The sequence below is a fragment of the Caloenas nicobarica genome, chromosome Z (genome assembly GCF_036013445.1).
Source record: "Caloenas nicobarica isolate bCalNic1 chromosome Z, bCalNic1.hap1, whole genome shotgun sequence".
In the NCBI taxonomy this organism is placed as follows: Eukaryota; Metazoa; Chordata; class Aves; order Columbiformes; family Columbidae; genus Caloenas; species Caloenas nicobarica.
This window is the reverse complement of record NC_088284.1, coordinates 48,749,947-48,774,043: the sequence shown is the minus strand read 5'-3', so window position 1 is coordinate 48,774,043 and position 24,097 is coordinate 48,749,947. Positions and strand designations below refer to the sequence as shown.

Genomic DNA, 24,097 nt, shown 5'->3' with positions numbered 1-24,097 from the left:
ACTGAACAGAGACACAGCAGCTAGAACACAGTCTGCTTCCACAGCAAGATGCTCTTCTTTCACTTCTCTCCTCGAATTCATCAATACTACCTTAAGGGATGATAAACACACACACAAAGGTGTATACTAGCAGTATAGGACTCTTCTGAAGCTGCCCTTGTTTTCTGGAATAAGGGCTGTGTCAGGCCCTGCAGTCATCAAGTAAAATACTCAAATGCTAAACAGATTTGACATTGTACAAGTTTCATGCTGCCCTTCGACAGTTCCATAGTAAAATGTTGCTCCCATTTTTCCATCTGTGACAACAAGAACTCCTTCACCCATGAGTCAGCTTACTACACCTTTCTTTTGCCCTGCTGGCTGCACAAAGAATCTCTGTGGTCAAAGCAGTACACATATGCCGAACTCCTTTTTTTTTTTTTTTTTTTTTAAATTTTAAGGGTTGAAGTAGCCTAAACTAAAATTTGTTCAAACTTTGCCATTTGATACCATCTCTTAGCTCTGATCAGAACTGTTGTTTGTTTTCACATGGCTGTTTTCAACTCTTTCCTTAGCCCAACACAACAAAAGTATTTACAGGAATATGTGTGGATACACAGTAAACTCCCTTTGTTATCACACATTGAACTCTTCCCTCAGGTTGCAAAGGAAATCTATAACTTCATTCGCTAGTTTCTCATGATTTCTCAGTTGCATCTAATTTTGCAGTGAGGTGAGTCACTATCACTATTTTTTTCTTGCAAACACAAACAGCTCCTGATATGCAACAATTTCCAGCATTCAGAACCAAGCTCGCCATTCTCCAATGTGCATTGTTACTCCCTAGACTTGGGTGGACCAACAATGGATGAGCAACAATTCTGGTGATAGTTAACTTCTGTAACCTAGTCTAATTACTAGTGATAGCTAGGATCCTGTAGTTGTTTTTCTCCATTGCAACTCCACTGTAGCACTTTGCATTCTTGTATCTTATTACTCTTAACCAGCACTTAATGAGCACTTTATGTTTCATGTTCAAATGGAGGGCCCCTCAAATATTACCAAATTACACCTTTTTTAAAAAAATCACGATCTTTTTTTCTTCACCTCATAGCATTCAAAAAATGTTTCTGTTTTTGACCTGTAACTCCAGCATGTCTGATACTGCAGCTGTGATATCTTACCCACACTTAATTCTACGGTTTCAAATAGTAAAAAGTTACTAAAATGACAGAACTGGCCTTCTGTACTTCAAGGTGATCACTGACACTTGAGTCATTATGTGTTTCTCCAGATTTTAACTCATGCTTCAAACCTCAAATATTCGTGCATAGTAAATTGCACAGCATTCACCAACACTATGCATCAAGGAACAGATGAGCACTGGAACCAGACTGAAACAGAGTCATTGCATTTTCACTGGCATCATTGCCTAATAAATCAAATTAATTGGTACCATCGTATTAAACCTCCAGATTAATGCAACTTTCTGCACATCACTTGCCTCCCACCCAGTCAGACAACAGCAACATGCCTCTGTATTTATGAAATGTGAACATAATCGCTATAACAAGGTCTACTGTATACCAAACACTTCCACTGTTGAAGTAATTCTTAAGCAACTAACAATGCATTTATTTTTGGTGGCTATCCTAGAAAATGAAGGAAAAAAAAAAAGTAGGAAGATGACTGGAAAACAAAGGTGCAGGAAATAGCAAAAGCTTCAAGACAAAAGAGCAACTCATTTAAAAGTTCTGATCTTTTAAAATCATTAAACAATTTAAAATTATTAATTTAAGTATAAGCAATTAAAGTATTTAAAATATGTTTATCAACAAAGTTCAAAAGTCAGCACATTTCAGTAAAACAATCTGTATACAATCATGACTATGGCTTAACTTCTGTGTAGTTCTTTCAACCATGAAAAAGTTAGGAAATTTATAGGGACAAATGCTGACTACTGCTTCCTAGCAATCCTTTGTGTGTAGCTTTACCATGGAAATCTAAGGATGGATCAAAATTAGACCTATAGTCTTTCCACCAATAAAATAGTCTACCTGAACAGCCATATAGTAATTTTGTTACCATTGAATATTCCATATCAGCATAAATAATAATTTTGTTGCCATCGAGCATTCCATAGCAGCTACTTTAAAGGCCACTTAAGTACTCTCAGATTTTAAATCTAAAGGGTGTGTACAATGGTAAGGGGTATCATAGTCTGTCTAGATTATGTAATTAAAGTTCACATTCACCATTGACACAAAAGCAAAACTTTACTCAGTAGAAACATGATAAACACAACTGAAGCTAGTTTATAAAAAAATACTATGCTGGATAAAGTTGAAACGAAAAATTTAATGTTTGATCTTTCAGCAATTAACTGTACAGCACAGCCGTTTCACTATCTTGTTATGTAAAAGAACACAAAAAGTCCAAACCACTGAAAAATGATAAGGAGTCACATCCACCTCTCAGATTGTCAAGAAGTGCTACTGTTGTATCACTTTTTTTAATCCTCTCTCTTTAAAATCAGTTTAATGTGCACTTATTGTAATGCACGGAGTTTAAATTCTTTCTCATGTATTCCCCTCAATGCTTACTGTGACATTCTTTGGTAATCAACAAAGGGTTTGCTCCGAAAGAAACCCAATTTTGACTAGTGTGTCAAAAATTATTGCCACTTCCTGTCTGGAGTTATAATCATAGAACTACAGAATCACAGAACATCCCAGATTGGAAGGGACCTCAAAAGATCATCTGGTCCAACCTTTCATGGGAAAGGAAGCTTAGATGAGATTAGCCAGCACCCCGTCCAGTCGTGTCTTGAAATCCTCCTGTAATGAGGGCTCCACCACATCCTTGGAGAGGTTGTTTTACAGTGAGAAGAACAGTCAGTCACTGGAAAAATATTCTTTATGTCAATATGAAACCTTTCCTGGTACAACTTATACCTACTGCCCCTTCTCTTCTTCATATAGCTCCTTGTGAAGAAGTAGCCTCTGCCCTCTTTGCAGATGCCCTGCAAGTACTGGAAAACCGCAATCGCAGACAGGATTCGTTCTTTTACGTGGTAATGACATCTCTGCTAGTAATGTCCCCAAATGCTCTCATTTTTGGCCTGCATCAAATCCAAGTTAAACCACTAGATTACGCATTTCCAATCTGCAGTTTTCCCTCTGACTCTGTTACTTATTGGGTTTTGACAATGCTGGATCCCCTGCTGGAAAATGCAGCTAAGTTATCCAAAGAGCATGCAGAGTCAGGTGGTAACACCTTCTATAACAGGGGTAAAGAGAAATCTTACACATACAGCATGGTAGGCAAGACTGCAGTATTTTCTTCCGTAAAGGTCTCCAAAGCCAGGGCATATTTCATCTGGCCTCAAGAGTTTGTTGATACATCAGAAATTCTACACTTAGTCACAGCAAAACTGTATCTGGCTGAGTATCTAGCTTCCAGCAGCAGTTCCCCTTAAGCATCTGCTACCTAAGTACTAGAAAGTGGTCATGTAGAGAACTATCCTTCATTGATAGATACTTCCAGCAATCTTCAGCTCAGCTGATTTGTTTATGTGACTTTTATTATGCATATTTTGCAATGACCTAGCACACACTGGACAGGAAACTAAAATCTTAAAAATCCATCAACAAAAAGACAGAATAAGTCTAATATCTTATTAGCATGAGAACTGCCAAAGAACACAGAAACACAAGAAATGTTATCCAGACACTTCCTTTTATTAGGACACTGAAACAGTTTAATGTACAAATGTTTTGTGTTAGTTGTAAATATTTCCTCTGTTTAAGCAGCATTTACAGCTCATGTACATTTCTTGAGTCATCTTAAGATGCAAGACACTGTCGCGGTAGCAGCTTCATAGATCAGCGAATGCCAGCACTCCACAACCCTGTTTTAAAATAATAAAGTCCAGATGGAGTGACAGAAAGGAGACAGTACACCATTATGTGCAGGGACTGGGATCATATTTCAAAAGTGGGGAAAAAAAAAAGAAAAAAAATCAAAGTTATTCAGCCATACCTCTCTCTTTTTCTTAATACTCTCCTTATGCACTTCACCTCGTATCCAAAAATAATGATTACTATAATAAACAGAAAAGGCATCTGTAGGTTTTGCTCTAAAAACAATGAACCTATGCAAAAACCAAACAATTATTTTTAAATACTCATGGAAAATAGATCTCTTTGTTAAAAAAAATAATATATATATATATCTCACATAGACATGCTTCTTCAAGCCAAAATGCCTTCAAAATATAAATTATTTCCAGTCCATCCCAGTCCCCACATATTGCAAACAACTGCTTTCACCAGGACAATTTCAGTAAATGGCCACCTTATTACACTTAAAATGTATTCGTTCTCAACTATCAAATACTAATCCTTCACAAAAAAACCCCAAACATTTATTTTTGATCACTATTTATTATTCTGATGCTTCCACTTATCTGAAACTCTGTTCCAAATAGCTGGCAGAGCAAAACACATAAAATCAGTTGAATTAAAATTAAGAATACAGATATTTATTTACAATAGCAACTTTGAAGATTGGGATAAGGCCCTTATGCATTTGATTCACCTCACAGGATCCTGCTGAACAGCTTTCCATTTATTTATTAAGACCCCAGTCTCGTTCCCATATCTAAAGAAATGGATGAAAAAGTCCTGCTTCGTCCAAACATAACCACAAAGCAACTAAACCAGACTTGTTCGTATATTTATCAGCCTAGAGCACTGAGAACTTAAGCACCTTAGCAGGCTTCTGATTTTTTAATGTCAAAAGTTTAACCAGAATCACCTGCTGTCTTCCCAACCCCAACCAATTTTTTTCCCCAGAGCCATCCTTCTCTTCATCTGCTTGCCATGTCAGAGACATTTATCAAAAAAGCCAAAATGAAGAGTGCCAGACATGCTTAAACTGGCCAGGGATATCTTTCTCCGCCAGCTACATCTCATAAGCGTCTTAATTTCTCAGAGACTGTGTATATAACCTGTCAGTAAAACACTCACTACAACAGTACTCCAACTGCTATCAACCATAATGTGCTCACTATAGTGGGATCTAAAGCCTTATTTTCTATATTCTTGTAAAAAACAAACAAAGGCCACTTTACTGATGTTTTAATGCTGGGTATGTGTTTGCCAAATGAACAAGATGACAGTACCTCTTAGCAACATACTTGAACTGTTGTTTCATCAGAACCACTTAGTCACAGCCTTGAAACTGCCAGAAATTCCACTCTGCTCCTGTCAATTTAGGTACTATCACTTCATTTTAAAGCAAAAAACCACCAAAAACCAAACCAAACAAACAAAACCCAAACATAACAACAATAAAACTCAACCCAACCAACCAAACCCCCGAAGCAACAAAACAAACCCATGTATCCAAAGAATGTTGCTAGTTCTCAAAAGTGCCAATAAAAAATTTCCCCCATTTGCAGATACTCCAAAACAAAACGCAAGAAGTGACTGTAGATTCTGCAACCTACTATTTCAATGCTAATTGGTTATTTGGTTACCTTCACTGGTTTACCTTGAACCCCCAAACCATTCATTATGCTGCACTGGAATCTAAGTACCTCATCTGTTCCCAGCTCATACATCAAACGCTTGAGTTTACTTGAATATTCAAGTTTCAATTATCAAACCAAAAATGGCTCACAAGCTCCAAGTATAGCGATAAGTTTTAATTTCCATTTCTCACAATCTCTGAAGATCTTGAGAATGTTGATTGTTCTGCACTGCAGTTCCAGTCTGTAAAATGGGAATCATCTTCCTTCCCCACATTTTTTCTCTGTTAAATTGTTGGCTTCTCACAGGCTTTTTTTACTCACTGTTAGAGAAAAACTTAAATGTCAGTGCAACAGGAATACTCTTTTCACATGGGGATGAATGCTTCTCTACATTGCACAGATAATGATTTGACTATTTTGGATAGTCAAGCAATACTCACAGAAGTGCCCCAGCACAACTTCAGCTGGTTTATCTGAATATTTGCTAGCGAGAAGTTTTGAAAGCCAGCACAGTCACTATGAACTGAAAGAGGCAACACAGACTATGCTGATCTGATGCAGAATATTCAAAAAAATATGGTTGATCATGCTACAAAATCTAATTATATGACAAGTAAAAATCTGAATCAAACATGATTAACCTTTTATTTAAAGAATGATGTTTCTCAAAAATAGTCCTGTAGTCCTTGTAGCAGCAACCAAAAAGGTACATAAGTACAAAACAACCCAGAATACAGATCAGGCAGAATACAAAGTTTTTAAACAGGCATTTTCAAAGTGAAACCTGAAATACATAGCTACAGTTTTTATTTTATAAAAAGATACAGCTTACTGTCATTCTTCCTTACCAGCTTCCTCTGATTGGTGTAATGGGTCCATCAGTGTAATGTCTACATGTTCTTACTGAAAATCCTAACAGCATAACCTCCACGTATTGCTATCTAATTAAATTGGGGGTCTATGTGCATGTATTGCATTGTATTTCAGTAGTATTTGTACCACCTAAACACTTATTAGCTATCTGTGAGTATTCCCCTCTAAGGTATATCTGTTTAGAGATAAAACTTAGCACACACCATTTTAGTGCTTCAAAGTAGTGTGACTAAGCTAAGTATTTAGTTGATGTTTCAAAATCTTGGTTCATTCTTCATGCTGCTTATGACTTGTCTTCAAGACTGGTGCAAAACCCCCCTGACTGAACACACTGCAATGGAATTACACCAGTTTCACAATTCAGAGGTTTCAGTTTAGATGTTTTAAAGTTAATTGTATGAAAAACCTCACCCATAATATCAAAGATGCATATAATTATGTATTAAATGCAGGAAGCAAATAGTATTTAATACAAATTTACCATTTAGATAATGCAATTCTCTGGCCAGGCATTTGTAAAAATTAGTTTCAAAAAATGGTTACAGAAAGATAGAAACAAAGAAGAACTGAAGTTCCTCCTATAATTCAATAATAAATGATATAATATAGCACAAAATTAACTCTTAATGTGTTATTTTCTCCCTTTTGGCATATTAGGAACAGCCTATCTTCATTTGGGGGTAGTGGGGAGGAATAATCCTTTGAAATTTATTTGAAGTTCCTAAATTCTGAGAATACGCAGAGAAAATGATACATTTTAGACGTTTTTGGTGAAAGCTGAATGTTCATATACATTTTTTAAAACATTTCAGGTTTTGAAGAAATAAATTTAAAACTTTTCAAGATGCAACTTAGGGAAGAGTTATCCCCTTTTAAGGAATGCTAGTAAATGGCAGAGTTTGAATTGCAAGTACACTGTGTCATTCACCAGTTCCAAAATTCAGCACTCTTCCCCTCACTGCATTTGTAGCATTCTGGAAAAATTGTGTTAGTCAGGTTTCAATGCCATTAGTGGAAGAACCTGAATATCTGAAGTCACTATACAGTGTAAAACACTTGTCCTGATAATTTGGGAAAGCGAAATTCAGAACAGCAGTCTAATTCAAGACAGACTGTGCAGCTTCCTTAAGAAGTGATGCAGCTTTGTCCAGTTCTTGTTCTGTTTGTTCCACTGTTATCACTACTCGAATACTAGAAAAAGAAAAACAGAACATACATGGTAAACTTTACTCCTTGCCTTCAGCTTTAGACTTTTCTTGTACTAATTTCAACACATTAAGATCACTAACTCTAGGGAAATTATTATCAACTCAAATTCAACCAGGAACAAGACAAGACTAAACAGAAAAGGTCAGACTACTTCCTGCCCTCTCTTCCCTCCCCCTGAAATTTGATTGTTACCTTTTTCAACTGCAGATGTGCAGATAATGGAAATGTGCCTGGCAACAGGCAACATGCTGATCACTGAGATTTAGGTAGTTTTGATACAGTTATTTCAGGGTATTAGCATCCTGTAACAGCGACTGAAAATATACCTCAAAATGGAGCCTTTCCCGGCTTTACAGGACCAATTATTCAATCAAGCCTACCGAACAAAACCCCATCATCGTATGAAAAGAGATAAAGTGTCACATTCAATAAAATGAAATAATGTATTGACTTTCTACTAACCTGGGCGGAGGAAGACATTTTTCTTCTTTCTCCAGATAGCGGGCCTGAGTTAATGCAATACCACTATTCATGCACTACAAATAAAGAACATACAGTAGTCGTCAATCTGGGAACTTCTGATGGCATATCCTTTTGATCACCAAATACACATAACTAACTTTTATGAATTTGATGTCAGAATAACTTTAATTTCCTTCCCAAATGGAGGTTTTGAAGGTTGTGCAAAATCACCTCTGATTTTGATACAGCATAAACACATAAAACAGGTCAGCATGTAGTTTCTTTAGCTTCCCTCTCCAAGTAATCAGACAAAAATGCTGTATTAAGTAGGCTATTAAATCATACTTAAGCATATTTTCAAGGAAATCAACTTCAGAGTTTCTTTTTGTTGTGTAGTCTTGTTTACCTGCCGCTTGAAATATAAAACTTCCTCATCAACCTTCATCTCCTTCATGTGGGAGAAAGAGAACCAATGTATATTGAAGATAGAAAAAATACGACATACAAAACATGAGATGCTTCACACAAAAAGACCCAGTTCATGGACTCAAACGCACAAAATTACAGAAAACTAGACCTCAACTGGTTAAACCGGAACTCTGTTCAAACAATAGCCGTTATTTTTATGAAATTGGAGAAGTTTTCCTAGCAACAGTTTTATATGCCAATTTAACTTGAGTTTTGAAGCACATAAAAGCAAATAATTATTTTCTGAAGTAAAATATCTAATATATATTTTAACCCAGTGCAACAGAACTAATAATCTGAAGCAATAAATGGTTGGAAGATGGTCTTTAATGTAGCCCTACAGCCAGAAAAGAAACTGAGTTTCTTGCAGCTCCAACAAGTTATCCAACAAGCCTCCATACCCATAGGCACTTCATTACTCACATTCGAAGGCAATGATATATTTTAATTGTTGTGGGGACACTTACATAATCCACAACTCTTTTGAGTAACTTCACATCATCTTCTCGAGATCCACAGCTTTTTTCCAACTGTAGGTGCAATGCTGGAGAAAAAGATTCTCCCACTACTTTTAAGCCAGAAATCCTAAAACAAATAAAAAGCCTTTAATGCACATCCTACTTGAACACACGTGTTAAAGTTCCAGATAGCAGTGTTTCCCCTTTCTATGTGGTAAGAGAGAAGAGAGAGATATTTCACTTTACTAATACTAATGCAGACAAAAGATACGCACATTTCAGCTTACAATAGGTAAAAGATAATACCAATTATCAAGTGAATGTCTCTAAGGAGTTTATTAAATGTAGTTTCAGCAAGTCTGTGTAATAATAGTTACTCATCCTTTTGCAAATATGATTAATGATTCAGAAATCATGAAAGGATCCCTACAAAGATGTAGTAGAAATGTTAGTGTCAGGCCTGTATGTTGCTTATAGAAATGCAGCTAGCTAAGTCAAGCCTTTGGAATCTGTATTAAGAAAATAAACAATAATAAATCTTTTAATCCATCTATAACATAGGAAGAAGAAACACGGTTTATGTTTTTGGCAAGACTTCTGATTTTCAACTGTTTCCTGTAGAACACCTTTACAACATCATCTGTCATGTAGTAAGCAGCTCCTCTAAAACTAGTTACATTAGAATTGCTCTCACATCTGTACATGGGGACAGCTGTTAATTGGGTTCCTAGAATTTGATTGAATAGTAGACATTTGGTTGTCAAAAATTATTAACATTTGATTGTTCATTGTCCTGACACTTCATATCATCATATTATGGACTTAGTTATTCCCCTCCAAAAAACTGTATCCAATATCCAAGCAAGAACTTTGGTCTCCAAAATTAACAGCTCCCATAAACACATGTCCACCATTAGCCGTAATTTTGATTTCCTGACTTTGATGAGCTTGCTTCCCATGCATTGTAAATGTATACCCTCATTTTCAAATGAGTTTTCTATTTTTACAAAGTTCAAGACCCAGTGAGAGCAGAAGAGATGTTAAATCCATAAACAGCAGAACTGGAGCCTTCAGGAGAGACAACTGGTACTACAAACACACTGAAATAAATTACAACTTTGAAAAAATAAAATTATACTCTAGCAAACAAAATTGCAAACATTCTGGTGTCATTCACCTACACTTGAAACCTAACCAAACAGGCGATTTCTTTAATATACAAGTACACACACTGCATTTGTGTCACTGCTGCATGCATATCTAGGGATTGGGGATACAACATTTGGTAACAGGAAGGACAAGGAAAAGCACTTCAACATCCAGCTACAAGATAGAAAGACAATACACAGTATAGCTGTACAACATATCCATTCTTAGTTACATTCCCTAGGAGCGACCTGACTCCTGAGAAGCAGCATTCTACAAGCAGGGAGACTAGAAGTCAGATGAAGTTTCATTGTAATTTAAACCTATTTGCTGGAGAACAGAGTTTAAGACAAGCTACTAAAACAATTAGGTTTTGTTTGGAGAGACACAGTATTAGCTTCTAGTTATAAACCAGACATAATTCTTTAATTGAAATAGATAATCATAAACTGCCCCTCTCCAAAGATTTAATGAGAAAAGATGAGTAGGAAGAAAGCTGTGTGTCACGTCCATTCAAACTGTTTGCCTGAACAGCATGCTTTGAATTTGCTATACACTTACTCATAGAGGCTGCTTACAAGTTTCAAACTTAATTTTCATCTTGGAACTTTTTCTGTTAGTCACAGCTGTTGCATACTGAAATACATAATTCATCTTACTCAACTATTTGAAGAAACCCAGGAGTTTTACACGAGGCCTTCTGATGGCAATATCTTACCTTTCCTGTAAAGTATTAACTATGTTTTTCTGAGCTTCTGTCAAATTAGGATTCAACAAGTACTTGAGAATCCAGTGCATGCACACTGTAACATTCCTGGAATCAGAATTCACTTTCCTAAGAAATGCTGGGAAAGTTTCATTTTCAAAAAAAAATTCCACACAAAAGAGAGAGAATCCTGAAAGATCTGATTTTGAAGTAACAAAGGAACAAAACTAGCCTCCTGAACTCCAGTGCTCCTTTTAAGGATAGTTCTATATTAGTAAATTAAATATGCCTTGGACTGTTCTTTGGCCCTGTGGTGAATGGGAATGACTCACATCCATACTTTTAAAATCTGAGTCACCATGTCAGGGTGGCCATATCCAAACTGACCACTGGGAACATCTCCTGGCTCATGCCAACTCTAGTACCATATCCAGGAGATCTTACAAACAGCACTGTTTGGCCTGGGCCAAACCCACACCACGCATCACTCCAACAGTTTCACAGAGTAGACAATTGGGATCCAGCACCCAGAAATGCTTCCTGATGTTAATGCACCAGGATGGACATAGCCTTGGGGAGCAACCTCCTCACAGCCCTCCACATCACAGCTACAAGGCTGGGCTGCAGAACTGAGTGGCAGGACCAGGTTCTTGGCAGTAGGGAACCCTGTGTAGCTGGGCTGCCCTGAACACCGTAACATTTTTTTCTCAATTTTGCTAACAGAAAACTAGAATGAGGTCTCATTGAAAAAATGTCAAGTTTCTATGGAAGGGAAAATATTTAAAAACAAATCTGCTTTTCTGCAAAAACTGGCTTTATTGGAAAATTCTAAGCCATGTATAGAATATGCAATAAGTAATGAAATACTCATGGAATACTACCTACTACTGTCATGCTTTTTAAAAAACCACAAAATTCTGTCCCACCCATCCTGTCTCCCTGCAAGAGAGCTTCTTTGTTTCTGTTCACTAAGACACTGCATATTTTTAAATACAAGACAGAAATCTCCTTTATCTAAGATTGTTAAGAAAGTTAAGAATATTCCTAATTTCTGTTAATCATCCCATCTTTTATTGCATTTTCATATATTTTATAAACCGACACAGACAATAAGAAAGTACTTCTATGCACGATTCAGAAGAATTCTTCCATTTCTCCCACAAACCAGCACTTGGCTTATACCCAGAACAAGAATGAACACCAGATACTCCTCTAACTTACAACACTATGGTTTCTTCCCCCAACATTGTCCATATAAAGACCAACATTTTTTGAACGCTAATTATGCATTAGTCCTTATATATCAAGTCGTAAACTTCATGGGTTAGTGACACTTTGGCCAAAATAAAGACTTCCTTTACTTCTAATTTGTCCCTCTCATTGTATTTGTTCTATCATGAGAAAGGAGAAAAGCTGTGTATTCTTTCCCACTTTCTCTGTGTACAGTTCTACCACCATTTAACACTCTTTTAAACCAACAGCTAGTTCCACTCTATCATAGTGAGAGCACTGTAAAGAACTGTAGTCAAGCAGCAGCCACGGTTAGGCAGGGAAGATGAGTGTATTTAATGCCGCAGTATTAAAAAAAGCTTTTTCTGAAAACTTTGCCTTCTTTTCCAAAAATCACACACTTTTTCTAGTGTGGTCATTAATTGAAAGAAAAAACAACACACTGGACCCTGCAAATATTAATTCAAATCTTCCCTCTGATGTTGCTTTATGCAATTGTTAGGATAATTTTCATGCTACAGGGCTTCCCAGGTCCCTGGTGCTGTTACATCTTTCAAGTTCTTTCCTGTATGACCTAGAAGAACTATTTATTTTGCAATTTTTTGGGGCCTCTACATTACTACATTGTTTTCCACAAGGCAAAAATACAAAAGTCCTATTACAGACACTCAGGTATTTTGCCTACTTGTTGATTTGTGACTATGCTAATCACTGGATTTAAGTGAAAAAGTAGGATCAGTCACAGGATAGAAAAGTACCAGCCATGACTTATTCACTTCTGGTTTGTCCTGAATATTAACGAGTCAAAGGTTGTCAATTTTTCCTTCTATTTTTTTCCCATATTTTAAACATATTTATAATTATCAACTAAACTGACTAATACTACAAAAATCAGCTAGTATAATAAATTGTGCATTACAGATTTTGTGTGTGTGTTTAAACATTATTCACTTCTGTAATACATAACAGAAAACTTTTGGAGAAAATTATTTGTAAAATACCAACCAAATATCTATTCTGCATATTAAATAGCTGTTGAATACTCACAGTAATTTCTATATTTTTTAGTATCAAAACCTGTCAGGAAAAAAAGCTATTACTCAGGATAGCCATCTTTTAAAACAGGATAGTGTTAGGAACTTTTAAACACAATCCTGATTTTTCAGATAAATTCTAGGAATTTTCTATGTGCCTCTAGAATAATGAATACTTTCTCTTACTAGTCGCCATTCGAGTCTCATATGTAAGAACGATATTGTACTAAAAGTGATTGCAAGATGCACTGAGTTGTCTGAAAGACCATCTGCTAAGCTACACCCCAAATGGTTTTACTTAAACTTTTTTTTTTTTTTCAAAATGCTTATCAACACCTCGTACCATTTAAAGCTATCACGCTCTCCTGAAGACTTAAATGTGTAAGGGCTTGCAAACATTCTCACTAGCATTAAGGTATAATCTCATTTCCATATTTGTACAGGGATTTTAAAAACTTGGACTCTTCTTAGTAGCATAACAGAGACAGCTGGGAAAGAATGACTTCCTTTGTTTAAGACATACATTATTTAGCATACATATCACAGTCTAAGTATCTCTAAAGCCAGAAACAGATTTGGGCAAGGGGAGTTCTTTACAGCTGGCATTATGGAGGCATGGTCAAATCAACAACAGTCAGAAAAACACCAACAGACACACTTACCCCTGTAAAGCTTTGTGAATTCGTTCGCATTTAGCCCGGAGAGTCTGAAAAATGTCTACACACACATACATACACAAAAACAAAGGAAAAGGCTTAGATATCCTGTTTCTATATTACATTTCTGTAAGTATAAAACTTTTAAAAAAGCATTTGGAAGGAAAACTAAGATATACATATCTATTGAAGTACTAAATCTTTTCACTACTCTTCATAATGTTCCTGATTCACATTTCTGCCAGGAAATGACAGGCTTTAAAGATCTGACAAATGCATTACTTGCCTTTATCTCGTTACTTCAGCTGCATTGGTTCATGATCATACGGAAAGGATGACACAAACACTTGGTAACGGGATTGAAAGGGCAGGTCCGGCTTATTTATATCTATAAAATATCTATAGCCATGCAGACTCCGTTCCTTGCTCTTTTCACCAAGTCACTGCAGATTCTTAAACAGGGAACCTTGACTCCTGGATCTGCAAACCTTGGTTCTTTTCCTCAGTAAAGGTTGACTCTCCACTACAGCTAACAGTCCCATAACTTATTCAATTTTTTCTTTCATTTATTTAGCTTCCAAGGACTAGGTGTGGGCTACCCAGTAGTTTTTATTTAGTTGTGACAAATTAAATACTGCACCTCTCTGCAGACGTTCTCAAGTCTGTTGACGCTAATGAAGGTTAAAACCAAATTCACACAGATTTGGCCAATTTTGTCCTTCTCATATGCTTCTTACCTCCTCCATCCCCTGCCAAGAAATGTCTCTTAGATTCCAGCAACAAGGGCAACTATCTGACTCCTAGAGCAGAAACTCCTGCCTGCCAGCTTTATCCAAAGGTCCTGTACTTGGTCCTGCCAAAACTGCAGATGTTTGCAGCATAATCATTCCTGAGATTCTTGCCTGGATGCTTACTTGGAGAAAAAAAAAAATTATGTAGTGCAAGCGGAAAGGAAAGGCTTGTTCAGTCCTGAGGAAATACATTCTTGTTTGTTTCTCTTTAACTTGTCCTTGCTCCATTTGTCTTGAAGGAATTTGTTTTCAAGGAAGAAGCATATCACTAGTCTACAAAGCAGAATAATAATTTCTTACTTGCTTAGTGATAACCATCTCTGTCCCTCCTAGCCCCATCTAACTCTCCCATTTTCATCTGGAAGAAGTGGAGGAAACACTAAAGAATAAAAGCATTAGATGAAGAAAAAAATCATGCATGTAAAATTAATTAGCTGAAAGAGAAAGGACTTAGAAGACTAAACAGGTGAGGAATTGAAGTAACTCATACTTCTCTCAATGAATTTTGGGTGAAGAAAGACTAAAGAATATGATTTTCCTGATTTAAGTACCTGGATTATCTTCCATAATATTCAGAGCCTCAATAGCAGCAGCAGCTAACAAAGGAGGTAGGGATGCAGAAAAGCAGTAGCCTTGACCAGACAATCGCTGTGGGGGGAAAGGGAAAACAACAACAACAAAAACCAAAACCAACAAACAAACAAAAATATCACTTTTTTGTTTATAGCAGTATAGACAATGTTTTAAAAGTTAATTCATGTACATTTAAACAACCTCTCCTCCACACTTCTAGGTTCATGGAGGATTTAAAGTAGGTCTCCAATCCACCTACAATATTTCACAGAACCGAACAGTTTCTGTATAGAATCAAATGTTGCATACAACTTATATCATAACACTCCTTGCAAATTGATATTATTAACTAAATCTTATTTCTAATTAATTAATCCTGCCATACCATATAAAAACGAGACCTGGCTTACCTGATGGTCAATAATAAAAGATCTTCCACAGCAAAATCCTCCAATAGAAGCCAGTGAGTTTTCCATGTTTGCACTAATAAGATCTATATCATCAATCTGCCAGTTAAATTAACAAGTTATTAACAGATGTTTTTGAGTACATAAAGACTGTAAGATAAATCTATTAAAGATGTATCTTGTTTCATATTATTATCAATACTAGAGAAGATCCACCAAACTATTACATATTAAAATGAAGCTACAATTGAAATAACGATTTTAAGCAATACAAGAGGACTTGAGAAATTGAGATCTCTGGATCTGTAGCTGTTTACATAGGATCACTCTTTTCCAGGCATTGCAATGTGAAGAATATAAACAGAAAAAACAATTTATAAAGATACAGGTGACAATTCCTCAGAGCACTGTGACAGCATGCTTTAAGAATGTAATTAGTCCCACTGCAGCCAGTAGGAGTTAGAATGTGATCAAAACTGAGCATAAGTCTAGTTAAATGAGAATGTTAACCTTGGAGACACAGTTGTCTTATTTCACTTGTTAGTTGCAAACATTTTTTGCCAGGCTCTGTAACACACACTGATGACCACTGCTACAAATTCCCATTCTGAGCAGACAACACTGAAAGATTATGTTTGTAAATGAATTTAACATAGAAGAAAATTAATCAGATGGCACTTGACAAGCACCATGGTAGCACTGTTTGTTTACTTTTCTAAAGCTGTTTAACATTCATTTTTCTATTTTCCACATTTGGTATCAAGACACCTACAATGAAAACAATAGGAAATAACAGAAGACTGAATGAATTCTCAGAATTTGATATTTCACTTCCAAGCTGAACTCGGACACTGTCAGAATGTAGTGAGAGATGCTCCACACTAAGACGCTGGCAACTGAAAGAGCACTTCTTCCTTCCCCACTTCCCCAGCTCAGGTGGTTGTGATAGCAACTGCAAGGACACTGTTTTGGATTTCCAAAGTACTCCTCAGCTCAATAAACGCTACAAAAGGTAGACTCTTGGAAAAATACTTTGGCTTAACCTGTTAGTAGAGTAGTAAGACAACTTATTTGAAAGAACCACCAAAAGCTTTATCCTACATGGTATTCCAAAAAGATGGACCCAATTTGAAATCGCGTTTCTTTGAAATTTGGTCTACCTTTTTGAAATACCCTGTATGCTTCCCTCGCAGGAGTAAAAGGTAACAGAGCAAAGCACACTGGTTATACACTGAAAAGATTTTTCTGACTTAGCCCTAGCCTCCAAATATTTCTGTGCAAGTATGACACTTTTAAGTGTATGTGGCTGGAAAATACTGCAATCATCATCTCACTGAGTGTCCAAAAAAGCATAAAATTATGCATTGTAATAATTCTTTTGTTATCTTCCTCATTAAACATAAGTAAAATTATTTCAAGTAAGCACGTGAAAGAAAGAAAAGTGCCAAGATCTGAACGCTTTAAGACTGATAAAGTATGTTAAAGTTTCTATTGTACATTACTAAACACTGCTAATGCGACAGGTATAAGAAATCCATTGTGCAATTTGCTCCTGTATAAGTCTCTTGCTCACAACAAAACCCACAAAAAAGCACTTACATTTATTCCGAAGTGTTCAGTAATTCCTCTTCCATGTTCTCCAAGGACTCCAAAGGAAAGGCTCTCCTCCAAAAATATTCTCACTTTGTATTTATACTTCAATTTTATCTAAAATAGAGCAAAAAATACAAGTCAAGCTCATCAGAATTCGGTAAGAAAATGGGTGGGGGAGATAAAGTAAAGACAGACAAGTACAGTATCCTGAATACCGCGAAAATGTCAGCTCTAGAGTTGTCTTCTGTCATTAAGACATTTTAAAAGCCTTCAAAATTGTTCCACCATGTAAGACTAAATTTCATAAATGTTCGTGTACTGAAAAAAATTTTGATTTTTTTTTTAAATAAGGTATCTAGTACTTTCAAGATGATGCATTTCCACAGCATTTCTTCCATTATCTACTAGATTTTAGCCAGCACAAAAAGCCAATTTATGCTGAATAGCAAATGTTTTCCTTGGAGTCACTGTTTATGACAGGGTTTTTTTGCATTTTTTTTTGTTTGGTTTTTTTTTAGATATTACTTAGTCTAATGATTTAGTAGCATACGGCATAGCTGAAAATACAGTATATTTTACAGGTTAAAAACTAAGATCACAATCAGATATTCATTTGCAAGTCTCATTGCATATAGCTTCAGAATCCTAATCCTGATCAGAAGTTTCAAAACCATGTAAGATTTGGGATTGCTGTTTATCAGTAGAGTTTACGAAAGCAAAAAGGTAAACAAAAAAACTGCATGCAAAGCTTTTCTATGTAGGCTTAACTATGTGTTATTACTATTTCATCAGCCACATATTTTCATATGGAGAGTTTAAAAGGCAAACTGAAACCACTTACCAATTCTGGAAGAGGGCAAACATCTCCTGTGTTCATATACAATCCTTCCACTACAATAAATCTTCGAGTTACACGGGCCTTGCGAGGATTCTTCAGAGAAAGACATGGTTTCAGATTATATCAATTATTACTAACAAGCAAGGCTCTGAAGATTTTTTGATAGAGAAGGGCAGTAATGGGAAGGGAAGGAAGGTAATGTCTCTTTTTCAAGTAAGCTTCTACTTAAGTTTAAATAGTGTTTATCACTTGTAACAAAAGTTGTAATAACTCATTGGACTAGTTTTTCTTTATTTTGTAATAATTTTAAAGATTTTAACTCTTACACAAGATTTAAGATGCCTTGTTTTGCAACAAATCATAACAAACCCATTTGAACATTATTTTGTAGTTGTATTGTTTATATTTTATTCATAAATACTAACAAATCTTTGCCTCTATTATGTTAATCATTAATCTGAGCATTTAGAAGGCTTTTCAACAAGTGTTTTGTGCACCAGGATTCTCAATGCAGCACAAACACAAGTAGCGTCTTCATAAAACACAATCCATAAGTATTTGTAACATTCAAGTTACAAACTCCTTGTTTGATCTCCGGACAACAGAGGCCCAAAGAATATCCTGCACTGGTTTCTGTTTAAACTTCAATGGTATGATTTTTGTTCTTTTAAAATGTCATATACTGGTATTTACTTTAAACATGTTTATATCTTTTGAGCAAGGATATTAAGTCACGCTTCTTACCTTTTTAAGTTCTTATATAAGGATTCAGAGAATACCTATTTGACTTTTCTGAGTGGTAGGCACCAAAACTAGGCACAGTCCACTCCATAAGTTGGACCAACTCTAGTGGTATGATCTACCCTTTCCTAGTCAGTATGAGTTAAACACACATGGTCTATATCAAGCTCTTGGCCACCAACTTTATGTTCACATTCAGCTAATTACATTAAAAAATGAAGCACACGGCTAAATCAAAGCACTCTGCTCTAACAAACCAAATGTGTTACACAAATTGCATCACTCGTCTGTCAACCACATCTAAAAACTCGCGTAAAGATTATCTGACAAGATGTATTTTCCATTAAGGTAATGTAACTACTATGTTGTCTAGAAATTTGCTATTAATCAGATCCATTACTGATTTAGACTGGTGTTAGCTGATTCGCTTATAATTACACAGTTCATCTACTTTGTTCTTATTATGTATTAGCACAAAATCAGCTTTCTTCCAATTGTCTGTAACTTTGCAACATTCTGTGAACAAGGTACATAATGGTGATTAGCTCTTCAGCTAATTCTTTTAAAATTAACAAAGTTATCTGTACATGCTGATCCTGACTTCAGTAGCTGCTTTTGGACACCCTCTTGTATTCCTGTCAGAATGAGAAGCAAGCCATCAAACTGACCCAATTTTTTCAAGAAAGAGAATATCTTAAGAGTTGAGTGCAAGGTAGGGGAAGAGTCTAAGAAAAAAAAAAAAAGAGTCATGTTGATTTTATAAATTAAAGGGTTAGGACTAGCCATTTTTGTGCTGATTTTACAGTGTGGCATTTAAACTGATAATTAACTTACATTATTTATTAGGTAAACGCAGTGATACAAATTTCTAAAAGTCAAAAAAATAGTTCTGTAATAGTTTTTTTAAAAAAATAAAATAATCTCACACTTCAGTCATCTGCCCATAAAGGTATTCCCCCACTACCAACACCTGTAAGCTCACTTCCAGTGGTTACGCAGGCAAATGCAACTAAATAAATATTTTTTAAAAATCCATCTTAATTACATAAGCAACATTAACTACTCAATAAATCTAGGAAAACCAAGTAAGTGCCTATAAGCATTGCATCCATTCATTTATACAACACAGTAAACAAAAATGTGGGGGAGGTGGCACGAAAGAGTACACATATTTCTTCAAAGGAATGGTACCTTTTGATCTTCAGTCTCTTGTTCTTTCAACAGTCGTTCAAGGTCAGCCATATCATTATGCTTAAATAACTTGATGTTACTACGAGATGCTTGTAAACCCTTCTGAATAGCAAAGCAGGCAGCTTCATCTCTGTAAATACAGCAAGCCCTTCTAAGTTTGCACTAGGTTTAACAATTATTCAAAGAAAGCTGGCTATTAGGACTGTACTGCTTTTGAGCAAATATCTGTACTTAGGTGTAGTTAAAACTAGATTTATTAAAGCATCATATATTTTCTTTACACTTTGAAAACTCATTTCCAAAGCTTCTCAACTTCCCTATGCACTACAGCCACTAAAAGCGAGCCTACAGCTTTTTTTCTTGAAGTATACACTGGTCCTTTTGTTTGTATGTGACACCAGTTTATTTGAGCACAGCATTCCATTGACCAGGTATACTACCATGGTAATCATCCCAAAAACCTCTCACTCCATCTGCTCTGGGTCTTAGAAAAAAAGTGCAAAGATGTGCCTGTGACATTTATAGTGGTCCTTCAAGTATTCACAACCTGCTTTTTAATATCCTTTGGGAATTACTATCTCAGTGTTCAAAGAACTATTCATCATTTTGAAGTGCTGGAAAAGCAAATCTCTGAGCACGATGGAGTATGCAATTTCACGGTTGCTTAAGTAGAATAATCTTCTAAAAGTGGCAACTAAATTAAACCTTCTGCACATGCTAAATGTAGTAACTTCAACCAAGTTGGTTTTAAATATGGTGAGATCTTTTTTCACTGAGAAGCTGAAACAGTACAAGATAGCTAAATCGAGGATATACTGACATCTTGAATAGTGTGCACAAACAATCCTGGTTGTCCATCTCAAAAAAACTGATCTGGAAAATGTTCAAAGATGACCAAAAAAACCCACGACTGAAGTTATTAAAAAACCTCTGCAAAAGAAGTGAAATAGGCTGCAAGTCTTACACTTAGAAAAGAGAGCACTAAGAAAGATTTTGGCAGACAAATTCAAAATTATCAGCTTGTTGTGGCTTAACCCCAGCAGGCAGCTAAGCTCCAAGTAGCCACTCACTCACTCCTCTCATGGAGAAGATGCATCAGTTCACTGTCTAAAAATAAAACGCATCAGTTGAAACTAGTAGCTGTAATATTCAAAACAGGTACTTCTTCATGGTTTTTTTCATAAAATGTTCAAGTTAAACTGTGAAACTACATGTCATAAAAGCATTATGGATATTAAAGATTTACAAAGGTACTAAAAGAATAACAAGGCTTAAGAAAAATCCATTGACTATTACTAAATTCAAACCCTCCTCTCTGGCTCAGAAAAGTCTTGAGTATGGGTACATTGTATCTCCTGCTTTTTAATTTTCCTTAGAGAAATTACAACTAGCTACTCTCACAGACTACATACTTGCTGAATCCTGTATAGCTGGTTTTGTGTTATTTTAAAATGTACCAATATTTATCTAACTAATCCATTGCAAATATGTATTACGGGAACAACTGTCTTGCAAGAAAGGTGAAACGCCAGCAGTAAACAGCAGGAAAGCAAATATGACTGTACAGTTTCTTAAGAAGAAAACTAGGTATTAGACTTCTGTTAGTTCTGGCATTCGCAAGTTTAGTTTAGTTTAGTTTAGTTTGAGTGTGTTGTTGGTTTGTTTGGGTTTTTTGTTGGTTTTTTTATTCAGCTGAGTGCCTAAGTCTGCTCTTCCACGATAAAAGCAGTAGCTGATTTGATTTGGAGTATTTGGTGAAGAAAAGATAGTCGAGCTTTGTACAATAAAATCCTTGATCAAAACCAGCATTATTTTCTGAACAGTTAATTTAATATGATTAACAATATTGAAAAGGAAAAATTGAAAGGAAAACTCTAATCTGGAATTTCCCTAGTAGATCACAATACTTACACAAACACAATGTCCCCTCTTTTTGAATATGCAGGAATTGCACTGGCAATTGTTGCAAATCCATATGAGTATATAATGGCTTCCTCTGTTCTCATGAATTTTGCTAGTCGCTCTTCTAATTCTAAGTGCACATCTATTTGAGAGAAGAATTGAAAAGATCTTAGATAGTTTACTTGTTTTCATATCAGAAAGACTATAATTGCTTTTAGCAATCATCTAATTGAAGCAAACAGAACACACATTCATAGGAAGAGCATTACAACAAATAACTTCCAAAAAAACAGCTGCAACTGATCCAGCCTCACTCAAACTGGTAAGTAACCCAATATTAAGCAGAAGCTTTGATAGATCTGAAAATATTTATGTAATGTGGTTCTCTCATGTTCTTATGCAATGGTAATTAAAATCTACTTGTGATTAGACTACAAGTGAACGATGCAGTGTTCATGGACTGTGACTAGAGGGCACACTTACTACAGTCAGACAATCAACAGCTATGTAATTTAGAGTGATTATGACGTCCTGTTGGCAGACATTCTCCCAAGCTGATGCTTCCACTGCATACAGCACAGCTATCATAACAGAAAACTGCTCTTGTCAGGCTGCAATCACATACCATCTCCTCAACACACTTCAGCCAATTGAAGAGGTCATCATTTCCATGCCAGAGATTACTCGCCCTTAAGATAAATTGACATAACTACACACAGAGCGTTTCCTAAACCAATTTGGTCAAAGTGACCCACATTAGAAACAAAACACCACTAAATCAAAAGATTAAGAAGGGCAATACCACAAGGTGAGTGGATTGTTGCTGCAGAAAGGTGACCACAGCATTAAGTATTTTGCCTAAGCAAAATAACCTATATCAGACAAACTGTTATTTTAATTGTGCAACTCTATTGCCACTACCTACTTCTGCTAGAAAACGTTACTCAGAGAATCATGCATTTTATCAACTGGAAATAAGCAAGATTAAAGGGCAAGTAGAGGTTCTTAGTGTGTGACTTGAAAGATGACCACTGACCAAATGTTACCTCTCCACAATTATTGGAAGTTCATTGAAACTAAAATCAAATCAGGCATCATCAGTTAAAAATACGGATTCTTCAAAAGCCTATGAGGCACAGTTATGTCCATGTTGCTATTTCTAGGCAGGCACCAACAGCAAAGGTGTAGGACGAAAGGACTTTGTAAATCTCTTAACTTTATCGTACTAAATATTAACCCAAAAGGGCACATCCACTTGATTCACATATTTCTACAATAAAAGTAAAAGGTATATCTCCAAACAACTGCCTTCCAATCACACTCAAGAGCAATTTTATCTATAGACTGTAAACTATAAATCTTCGACAATCCTCTCCTAATGTTTACTTGAGCATCAAAAACAAAATGGAAAGGAATTATTTTATTTATTTTTCAACTGGTTTTTAAATTGAAACACAAACTTTAATCACTTATTATTTGAAAATTTTCTTTTGCTACCTATCGCTTTGATCAACCTGTATTGGATATACCAAACATTTTGAGAAACCCAGAACAGCCTTTATTCTCCAAAGTTTCTGGAAGGAAGGATACTGATTTATCTAATCTACTTTCTGACAGAGATTTTAAGCAGTCCTTTTTCAGAATTTTTGTATCTTTTCCTTTATTGTAATATGGACTTCAGAACCAATAAAACCATCTCCAGTCAGCCTTCAAAACAGGACAGATTACCTTCGATTCAATTATTGAACAAAAAGCCCAAGACAGATCTTTTTCTGTCAGCAAGCACCAAAAAAAAGAGACTGGACACATGGTACTTAAACCATGCAATACAAACAACGCTCAGCCAAAAATGTTCCTTCTTGAAGCCCTGCCCATAGAGAATAACAAATTATGGGAAACAAGGACAGAACTACTACTTCGAGTGCCCAGCTATTGATACCTACTGGGAAAAAATGTTTTGTTTGAGTGTAAAAAACTGCCTACATCCTTTAACTAAAAAACTGGAAAAGATTATGAGACCATCACAGTTAAAAATGAAAACTTGCATGCTTCTCACTGAGCTTTACTCAGCAACAACCACAGCTACAATGAGAAAGGTCTAGGTAAAAACAGTAGGTGAAAGAAATACTGTCAGCAACAATGAGCTAATGAATATAATCAGATTTGTGTTAAGAAAAAAAATTTTACAAGTCTAGTATATTTTACCAAGGGCAAGAACACTTAAGTTCAGAATGATATACAGCATACACAAATTTCATACATCATTACATAAGCGAATGAATTCTTTGTATAATTGTGAGATTA

General features: G+C 35.7%; 1 protein-coding gene across 1 annotated transcript in view; it reads right to left on the bottom strand.

The window, feature by feature from the left end:
* Nucleotides 1-3,743: 3,743 nt before the first annotated feature.
* SPTLC1 (serine palmitoyltransferase long chain base subunit 1) overlaps nt 3,744-24,097 on the bottom strand; it is a 39,957-nt gene continuing 19,603 nt past the window's right edge. Inside the window, exons 6-15 of the mRNA XM_065657108.1 lie at nt 21,803-21,935; nt 19,892-20,021; nt 17,963-18,052; nt 17,128-17,235; nt 15,532-15,627; nt 15,100-15,196; nt 13,764-13,818; nt 8,995-9,112; nt 8,060-8,133; nt 3,744-7,579 (exon numbers count right to left, since the gene is read on the bottom strand). Coding sequence (XP_065513180.1) covers nt 7,486-7,579; nt 8,060-8,133; nt 8,995-9,112; nt 13,764-13,818; nt 15,100-15,196; nt 15,532-15,627; nt 17,128-17,235; nt 17,963-18,052; nt 19,892-20,021; nt 21,803-21,935 — 995 coding nt within the window. The 3' untranslated portion in view covers nt 3,744-7,485. The remainder of the gene's footprint in view (nt 7,580-8,059; nt 8,134-8,994; nt 9,113-13,763; nt 13,819-15,099; nt 15,197-15,531; nt 15,628-17,127; nt 17,236-17,962; nt 18,053-19,891; nt 20,022-21,802; nt 21,936-24,097) is intronic.